Raw genomic sequence first — 10201 nt, 5'->3', positions numbered from 1 at the left:
GGGTCACATACAGGCAAAAATGTCAGATTTGAGCCCCTTTTGCCTGCAGTTTTTCTGCCTTTTGTTAGACAATGTAATGTAACAGCAGTGTGAGATAAGGCAGAAAACGTATCTTTGAGATAAACAGTTCAGGCTGATAGAGATGTGTAGCTGTCATATTTAATGGTACATTTTAAGAATCACTTCCATGCTTAGACTGCTTTAAATCTTAATTAATCCAGTGGTGTTACTTCACCTGCCTCGTTAATGCACCAACCCACAGTACTTTTCACAGAAAAGAATGTTCAATTATGACACTTTCAGTATGTTAAAAGTTACAATAAACTTAACTTTTCTCTTATATGTGTACTGATAGGTTGTTAGGTATGTCTGTGTAGATTTTACTATCATTTCCTTATGTGTACTATATGGAAAAACTGAAACATTTGTACATGTTGGATACTCTATAACATTTTTATATCGACGTTTGATTAAACGGACTGTTGCCTTCAAGTGTTGCTGTGAGGAATCGTAAATTCGAACTATTTAACGCCAGTAACGGCACTTATAGTATTAAATAAGACATATTTATTTTTCTCTTTAAATAATAGTTAGATCAAATCGAATTAGTAGTTCCTAATTTATATAAGTATGTGTGCAGTGTTGGAGAACAGTACAAAGCGGGATGATTGAGGGAGTTAAGGGAGTACCTGAACGCAGCATTATTACAAAGTCAACTAATAAATTAAAGCTGTCAGTCGACAATAGCAGCAAAAATATGAAAGTGGAGCGGATTTACATCACGAAGGTTCCCTTTAACCAGTGTTTTTTTGCGAGGTTTCCACATTTAGCGGGGCTGCCGTCCTGGTTATGATGACTGAAAGAAAGTTTTGTAAAAGGTTCAAATTCCTGACCACGTCGACTCATCGGCTCCCACAGGAGGAGTCTCCATCTGGACACAAAAACCCCGAAAAAGACTTAAATACCCGGTGAGAGATCCCCCTTCACCCGCTGATACCACTGCGTTTTTAATGTTTTAAGCTTTATTTTTTATCCGAGTCGCTTCGGGAGAAGCTAAAGTTAGCCATGCTAAGCTGTTAGCTTCAGGCTAGCTGATTTAGCTGAGCCACTTCCTATTTCATTTGTAAAGTTTTCTGCTTTTTTTAATCGTGTCAGGGACACTGAGGGTAATGGCTGAATAGCGATTTGCATGGGACTGGATTGTGCACTTTAAGGAGGTATTATTTAAAAGCAAACTCATCTAATTGTTGATAGCATTTTTTTTTTTTTTTGCAAGAATTATGTATTTTTCCCCGGAGGGTTTAGTCTATTTCTGATTTTCCTTTTTAAAATCTTTATAATTTATTATTCAAAGTTGCATCAACTGCATGAAAACGAGCAAAATCCATTATTTCATCATTAAATCTGTTGATCTGCACAAGCCACCTTAAAGCACTATACAAAGAAGTCCAAATCATAAATCTGATGCAATTAGTCTATTGAATCCGGTTATACTGCAACTATTTCTGAATTACCAGGCTCGGGACGGGCGCTATCCGCCTCCACTGGCTTGGGGTGGAGGGGGTAAATGTGGTCAGTATGTCCTCCATCCTCCATCAGTCTAAAGCCAATATCTCATTGGGCAGGGACTATTTGAAACTAGTTGGCCACTCAAAATTGTTAGAAAATTGCACAAAATACACTTTTAGCACTCTAGAAACTAAAATAAGGAGGGTTTGAGATGCTTGGCACAGCTCTGCAGTAATTTTCAGAGAAACCTTGTTGAAAATTCAAGCGAGAAGAGTTTGAGGCTCTGCAGATCATGCAAGGTAATTGAGAACATTTTGAGATAGTGACTTGTGTCTATAGCTAATAGTTCACTATAAACCAAACCTGACTGTGGGGTTTTTTTGTGTGTCAGAAGCAAGATTTTAAATTTTAATCCGGCTTTTTCAGGGAGAGAAGCTAAAATTGGAGAAATCAGAACTCTGGCAGCAGAATTTTGAATCAACTGAGGGTTTTTTTTTTAAAGAGTTTTTTTGGACGCCCAGATAATAAAGAAATACAATAGTCCAGCCTAGACGTGATGAATGCATGGAGCTGTTTTGGGACAAGATGTTTCTAATTTTAGCGATATTACGCAGATGGAAGAGAGCGGGAGTCCAACAACATATCCAAGGTTCTTTACATTGTGTGTTGTCTTCATTGTGCTGTTGACTGTAGTTTCTCTCTCCATGAACAGCCAGGCTCAAACAGAATGGACTTTGAGTTGCAAACACTAATAATGGTTTTTGCGTTTTGTTCTACAGAGATTGTTCCAGGTAATTCTGCAACGCTGCAGCCTCAGGGAGAAGTCTACATGGTGACCCCTGTTTTCCCCTGACTCAAAATGAACTCGGACTGCTTCGCTGTTGATCGGTCAGCTTCTGCACGTGCACTCTGCGACTCGGACCCTGCTGAAGGAGCTTCAGAGGGTGGAGCAAGTATGACTGCAGACGCAGAAGAGCTTGATTCCTTCAGTCTAATCGAGCCCCCTCCTCTGGACTGGAGGTCCGACTCCTCCAGTGAAGCAGGGACTTCGGATGTTCTGGATGATCTTTGCGTGGCTCCATCTGCCGAGAGCCTGGGCTCGGCCCGCCTGGGAGAATCAGTAGCGCCACCTCTGGTTGTGAGAGACACGTTGATTCAGTTTGACACAAACCAGCAGGTGCTTCTGGAGAACGTAGCAGAGCCAGAAGTCGAACTTAAAGGGGGCGATGGAGCAGTCAAAGAACCCCAGGAGGCAGAGGTATTTAAAGATGGTGAGCAGAAGGTCGGTAAAGAAGAAGTTGGGGTTTCAAAAACGAGTCCAGGCGACGAAGATCACAGCCGTATTCACACCTTACTCTCCCAGCTTCAACTCATGGAGAAAGAGCCCCATCCCTGTCAGCAGACACCCTCTTCTGATCACTACCCCGGCCTGTTGGAGCAGGAAGCTCGGGGTCCCTCTCCGAGCAGAACTGGAACCACAGGCCTGCTGTTCTCCGAAAGCCACCACAGAGACCTGCTAGGACTGCTGCAGTGCACAGAGATCTCCTCCACCCCCGGTCCCTCCTGTCGGCCCCACAGAGGCGAGGTGGACGCCGTCGTGTCGGTTTCCTACAGTCAGGAGGACGCTCAGAGGTTTTGGGGACACAATGGTCAGCGGCAGAGAGACGACTCCATCGCCTCCCTGCCTGATGACGAGTATCCGGAGCCCGTTTGGATGAAGCTGGGAGAGGAGCCACCAGAGGATGACTCCGCTGCAGAAAGCGAGCAGGTGCTGATGTCCTCGTTTTAATATTATTTCAAAAAATGTCCTTTCTGTAGAAGATCCCTTCTTCCTTATGTAACACATTTAATTTTTTTTAAAACCTTTTAGTGTTAAAAGCCTAAATCAGAATTACATTTAAGGAAATTAATTACATGTTTGTCTTCTTTGATAGTATTTAATCGTAATTAATAACTTTTGATTATTTGCTAAATAAACCCCGCACTTCTCATCTTCTAAGCTGTGCAAATTTTAACTTCCTCATTATTAATTAATCAGAATAAAGTTCATGTCAAACATTTAATTGAGTCTAGACTTGGCTTTCCTTATTTCGTTCTTTTTGGCATTTTAGGGGTCTGACGACCAGCCGTCATATAAAAATGGTGAGTTTGCTTGTTTTCCCACAAAGGAAATATCTGGAAAACAAGTTGCTTACTGTGGTTATTATCTTTATTTATTATTATTTTGTGTAAACAATCAGTGCCTGGACCTTGTGACCCTGAAGACCTGTTGGACGGCGTTATATTTGGTGCCAAGTATCTCGGCTCCACTCAGATCAAATCGGACAGGAACCCTTCGACAAATGCTCGCATGACGCAGGCTCAGGAGGCCGTTGACAGAATTAAGGTGAATTTTTCACACAAATCTACCAAACCCTTTGTCTTATTGTAGGTGCCAGATGCACACCTTTACAGTAGATTAAATATTCAATGTGATTTTATTAAAATAAAGCGTTTTTTTCTGCTTTATAATGCTGATTTGTCGGGTTGTTTCGTTAGTTTTTCCTGTGAAAGTGGTTTGCATGAAACCTGACGATTCAAACAGGTTTTAGTCTCAACCTGAAATTAAACAAAAGGTTTAAAAACCATAAAACCAGCTCAGTTTTATGTTAGTGGATGAGACTGAAGTGTGTTTTGTTTTTTTTGTTGTAGGCTCCGGAGGGAGAGTCTCAGCCAATGACTGAAGTGGATCTGTTCATCTCCACTCAACGAATCAAAGTGCTCTCTGCTGACACACAGGTACTCCGACTTCATCAAACCACGTGTGTTTACTGTTATTTAGTGTCGCCCCTATTTAACATTGTAGTAACACGTTAATAGCAACACTTCTAGACATGCGTCAGGATCTTCTGACGAATTCAGACGGCTTATTTACTCGCTTTCTAGTTCAGCTTTTACAGCACAAAGTCTTCATTAGTTGGCTAATGGGTGTGGTGCCTCTGCAGTAATGTTGAAGCAGCTTTAGTGTTTATTTCCCTCCACTTTTTGAACTGTCTGGTGACTAAACGTGTTTGTTCCCAGTGAAACATATTTATGGAGGTAAAAGATGTGCGTAGTTTGCTCGTTCGATCAAATTTATCTATAGTTCATACTGCTCTTTACGTTAAAAGACAAGTCAAAAATAGTCACAACAAGGAAAAATAAAATCAGAAATAAAACTCAGAACTCAATTAAAGGCCTGACACTTCATGAAGGGATGTATATCACCTGCTGCCTTCCGTAGCAGAGTTTTAAACCAGGATTATTTTATGTTGAGAAATGACTGGATTGTGGACATTTTAGTCAAATCTTGAAAGTACCGTAATCTTATGTGCGATCTCTCACAATCCTATATGCTTTGTTAGCAAATATATGTGTTGGGTTTGACTCTCAGCTACCGGCACACCAAATCTTAGCTCAATATCTATAAAATTGGCTTTTTGTGTTGACTGTCGATTAGCTGTTTCTTTAAAATCCGTTCACTTGTCTGTGAGTTATTTTGCTAACAGGCAGACAAATACACACAGACTCAGGCACTGGGTGATTAAAAATGTCTCCACTTGAAACACAATGCCAGACAAATGCATCAAACTCTGTTCTATATGCAGCAGGTTTCAGGTTCAGCAGGTCTTCAAACTTCATATAATGATGTCATGTTTCTTCCTGTTTCCTCTCAGGAAGCCATGATGGATCACGCTCTGCAGACGATCTCTTACATCGCAGACATTGGCGACATTGTGGTCCTGATGGCTCGAAGGAAACACAGAGGGCCGGACGGCGACCCGGCCTGCGGAGCTTCCTCTTCGTCATCCTCGGTGTCCCAGAAGAAGTGCAAAATGATCTGCCACGTCTTCTCCTCTGAGGACGTAAGTCAGGCTTCACATCGTGTTCACGCGCTAAAAGGTTTGATGGGATCTTTTGTTGCAAGGACTTGAACATCCGTTTTGTCGTTGTTTAACTTAACGGCCGTAACCTTTCAGCAGAATGACACAGACAGGCTCACAGGACCAGACTCCTGCTCTGCACCGTTTCCTTTTGGACAACAGTTTCAGCTTCAGCTTGGCCTGATTTCACTCCAACAGGCAGCCACTGAGTTCTCCTGAGGATAGAAATGTTCTGCCCATTGTCCCAGTTTCCAACTAATGGCAACAATGAATAAAAGGATGTAGAGCTACTTTTAGCAACTAATAAGCTGTGGGTCACTGAAAGCCATAAAACCTCTTCTGACAGTTTTTTTTTCTCAGCTTATTTATTTTGTTTTGCTATTTTAGCTTCCAGTTATCATTCTAGTTCTTTTAGCTTTTAGCTGCCATGCTGCATCTTTTGGCAAGTTTTGCTAATTCTAGCCATTGTTTTGCAGGCTTTAGTTTTAGCATCTGTTTTCCTACGGTTTTGCTGATACGACTGCCGTTTGTCTTGCCCAGGGAACTCTGGAAAAAGAGATTTTTAATCTTAATGAGGTTTTTTTTTCCTGGTCAAACAAAGATTAATTAAAGCTTGTAGCTACTGTTTTGCTGCTTTAAGTTTGTAGCTTTCTTCTCATTTTAGCTTCTGTCATGCTCATTTTACCCTCCAGAGATTAACGTTTCGATCTGACAGAGTCGGCTTTGCCTTTTTCTCCCCTCGTCTCTTTCTTTTTCCAGGCTCAGGTCATAGCCCAGGCCATCGGGCAGGCGTTTGGAGTTGCCTATCAGCAGTTCCTCCAGGCCAACGGCATCAAGGCTAAAGACCTGAAGCCTGGCGAGTACAGCGACTACCTGGAAAGTCAGGAGCTCTACAATGGAGACCTGGCCCACTTCTCAGACTCCCAGAATCTCCGAGATGTAAGCAGAGGCTGTGTCTGCATGTTGTCTAAAGATGGCTGGATGTTTGTTTGTTCCTGCCTTCCTTGGTTTCATCTCTCAGCCTCTGGACACTTTTAATCTTTGCCTCAAAACATTTCTGTTTAACAGATCCTACGTTCCTTAAACTTAGCCACACAGTTGCCTTTTTAACAGTATGTTGCATAAATGTGAACTAATATTTATTGTTTATGGATAGATGAGTGGATGTTTGTTCATTCTTTCATTCCTTCAATCACTCCCTTTTCCTTCGTTCCTTCCTGTTTGTTTTTTGTTTCTTTGTTTCTTTCCTTCTCTTAAGGGAATTTAATCTTAGTCATTCTGTAGTAAGATGGCCAATTTTTATTCACCTATATATAATAGTTTGTTTTATTATTAAATGTCTGCAGCCTACACATTTACAATTAATCCTGATGTATTTACAACCACTGTACTTGTTCAGCTTTTTACTGTTAAAATAAACCGTTACTATGACAAAATAACTGAATCAAGAGAGAAATATCAAGAGCATGATTTCACAGATCTGTTGTGAAATCGGATCTCTTGTGTTCAGATCGCTATCACCAAGCCTCCCGGAGAGATCCTGGGCCTGGCGGTGGTGGAGTCCGGGTGGGGCTCCATCCTCCCCACCGTTGTGGTGGCCAACCTCCTTCACGGCGGTCCGGCGGAGCGCTGCGGTGAGCTTAGCATTGGTGACCGCATCATGTCTGTCAATGGCACCAGCCTGGTGGGTCTGCCCATCACCACCTGCCAGAACATCATACGGGTAAGAAGACAGACGCGCCCAAAGTGCGGTGAAATTAAAAAAATCAATTTGTAGCTGCAGCTCTGCTGTTTTTTTGCTGCTTTTAAAGGATGCTCTAGGTGGCTCTGTTATCCCACTCATTGCTCATTTCAGTATTTTTTTACATTTGATAGAAATTTTTGCAAACAGTCTTTACATTTGACAACTTTTAACTATATAAATACATTACATAACTCTATGTTTTAAATGTGTCTGCCTCTTGGAGTGAGGTTCTGATCTGGTGCCTCATTTTTCTGCTACAGGAGAGAATAAAGTTGAATCTTATACCCATTACTGATTCCTTTAAATGCTCCCAAAATTGTGCTTTTTTGTAAGGAAAACTTCAGTAATTAAAGGCCTAGGATTCCTTGAAGGAATACATATCGCCCACCACCTTTCGTGCAGAGTTTTAGACTAAGATCATCTTATACTGAATGATAGTTGAAGCTGTTTTTATTTAATCTTGAAAAATTACAATATTTTTGCACCTTTCAGACAATAAAACTGTGATTCTTCTCTTCATGAGCCCCTCAAAAACTGTTTTTGGGACGTCACAGCTACATTTTATCATCGAACGAGGACCATACGCTGCCAGATGACTGCAGCCTTCACTATCTCTCTGGTGGTATTTAGAAAATATCTGGGACAAACTGGAATAGGACGAACATTTCATTCCAGCATTCTCAGTTCACTCCTATTAAAGAAATGTGACACTGGTTCGAGATGCAGGGGGGAAAAACCAGGATTGATAATACGTTGATAACAAAGCAATGACTAATGACTGCTGTCGGGTTGTCTTATCTGGGTTTGGTTATCAGGCTGCTGTCAGATTGGTTGCCACTGGAATCCCAACGAACAAGTCTTTAAAGTAATGTTTTTTTGAGTCAAAATTAAAATTCCTACAATAATCTTACTATTTGTTTGAAATGTGCTAATTGGTTTTGTGCTACAAAGCATCAAAAACATTTACAGAGGTCCCCATGGTCTGATTTTTTTTCTGGTTTTTGGATCAAAACTGAGAAGACTTTACTTTACTAAATACTTCTGGAAATGTAGGTTAAACATTATACTTTCTTGCGTGTGTGTGTGTTTGTAACTTAGGACCTGAAAAGCCAAACGTATGTGAAGCTCAGCATCGTCCACTGTCCTCCAGTTACCATGGCGATCATAAGAAGACCCGATCCCAAGTTTCAGCTGGGCTTCAGCGTCGAGGACGGCATTGTACGTAATTTTTATAAGTCTGGTAACTCCTCAGAATCAAACTTCTTAGCAGTCAAATAAATGAATATAACTTCCCTGTGGCAAATTAGGTTAACTTAGAAATGTGACAAACTGAACAAACGTTTTCCTGTTTCCTGTGGCAGATTTGCAGTCTGATGAGAGGTGGCATCGCAGAAAGAGGAGGGATCCGTGTCGGGCATCGTATCATTGAGATCAACGGGCAGAGTGTTGTTGCGACGCAGCATGATAAGATCATCCAGATCCTCACAAACGCTGTCGGAGAGGTGGGAAATGGAGACATTTAAGGATATTGAAACTCTTTAGTATTAACATGGCACGTTTATTTTCTCATTTTCTTTTACTTTAATTTGTGATGGTTTTGTCTTTTAAGCAATTTTGCATCTTTACTTTCTTTTATACCCAGTGTTTTATCATCTCTTTCTTCTGTTTGGATTATTTTATGTTCTTGGTTACTCGTATTTTTGTTTTAATCATCGCCCAAAGGTGAATGCAGGCTCGGATGTGTTTGTCTGTGTTTGTTCATTTCTGTCTTTGTTACTATCTTGTGAATCATTGGACAACTTCTATTAATCATTGCATGCCAACTGACTTTTAGAAAAGCACAGAATGACAATAACTCGGGCAGTTTTACAGATATTGAGGTAATATTAGGTTTTGTAGTAGCCGAGACTTATCCCCTGAGCGCAAACAGGTTGCACAAGATCTTTGTTTGAAGCTTAACTGTTTGGAGTCACTTCTGTCTGTTAGCAGAATATCTCATGAACCAGTAGATGGATTTTATTGAAACTTCCTGGAAATAATCACTGGATGTACATCCACAGCTGATTATTTTTTGGAGCCAACCCAATTCAAGATGGCTGCTACAACTAAACAATCTCAGCAAACACAGAAATTGCAATTTTACAGATCTAAAACTTGATGTGGGCGTAGCTGAGAGTGACATATTGTGATATTGCATGAGATTGTGCGTAACAACAAAAGATGATCTTAGTCTGGCATGTAAAGTGCATGCAGTGGTGGGCAGGCCTCTTAATTGTGTATTGATTTATTGTGCAGCACTTTTGTGTGTTTGTTTTTATTGTGAGTTGAAAATTTCACTTCCTCTCTCACTGACAGATACACTTGAAGACGATGCCAGCCTCAACATATCGCCTCCTGACAGGACAAGAGCAGCCAGTGTTTCTTTGAGTACTTCCTGCTTCACCGTGACGTCAACCCTGCACAGAGTTCAACCTACATAAGCTGTTGCCAAACTCAGAAAAAAAAATATGCAATCTTTATCACATAGTTGTTATAGTACTTTACTACAAACTGTTTTTGTCTACATGTAAAGCACACTGGAATATAAGACTATACCGTAACTTAAAATGAAATAAGTAGAGAAGGTAGCGTTCCATTTTTATTTAATAGATATTTTAGAAATTGCCCCGGTTGGGGCATATTTTTGGTGACTTACATCAGCCTTATATGGTCTTCCTGTCTGAGATAAACGTATTTTAGTTGGTGACTTCACTCAATCAAGATAAAGGCTTTGAGTGTTTCATTGTAATGTACTTGGTGTCCATCATGTACTTATACATATCAGCAAGTGTCTATCAGAAACTTCAGAGAGCGCTCTGTTTCATTCATGCTTTGTTTCACTGATTGTGCTTGACTCGGTGCTGATATGCACAAAAAAGGTCACTGCCTTATATGATAAAGTTATGTTTATATTTTTAATGTTATTTGCCTATATGAATGCTCATTAAAAGAAGATCTGTAATAAATCTTTGTGCTGTTTCTTATTGAGAAGCAGTGGGTGTTGATA

At 40.6% G+C, this 10201-nt stretch overlaps 1 protein-coding gene across 1 annotated transcript; it reads left to right on the top strand.

Moving 5' to 3' along the window:
- Positions 1-689: 689 nt before the first annotated feature.
- si:ch73-40i7.5 (amyloid-beta A4 precursor protein-binding family A member 3) lies at positions 690-10175 on the top strand. Its single transcript, XM_017413308.3, has 11 exons — positions 690-968; positions 2289-3277; positions 3621-3651; positions 3750-3895; positions 4201-4287; positions 5205-5393; positions 6171-6350; positions 6922-7134; positions 8254-8373; positions 8517-8657; positions 9511-10175. Exons 2-11 carry the CDS (start codon positions 2369-2371, stop codon positions 9580-9582), a joined length of 2088 nt encoding a protein of 695 aa, XP_017268797.1. The 5' UTR covers positions 690-968; positions 2289-2368; the 3' UTR covers positions 9583-10175.
- The last annotated feature ends 26 nt before the right edge of the window (positions 10176-10201 follow it).

Source organism: Kryptolebias marmoratus, linkage group LG24, assembly GCF_001649575.2.
Source record: "Kryptolebias marmoratus isolate JLee-2015 linkage group LG24, ASM164957v2, whole genome shotgun sequence".
In the NCBI taxonomy this organism is placed as follows: domain Eukaryota; kingdom Metazoa; phylum Chordata; class Actinopteri; order Cyprinodontiformes; family Rivulidae; genus Kryptolebias; species Kryptolebias marmoratus.
The sequence above is the reverse complement of the archived record's forward strand: the minus strand, read 5'-3'. Positions and strand labels throughout refer to the sequence as shown.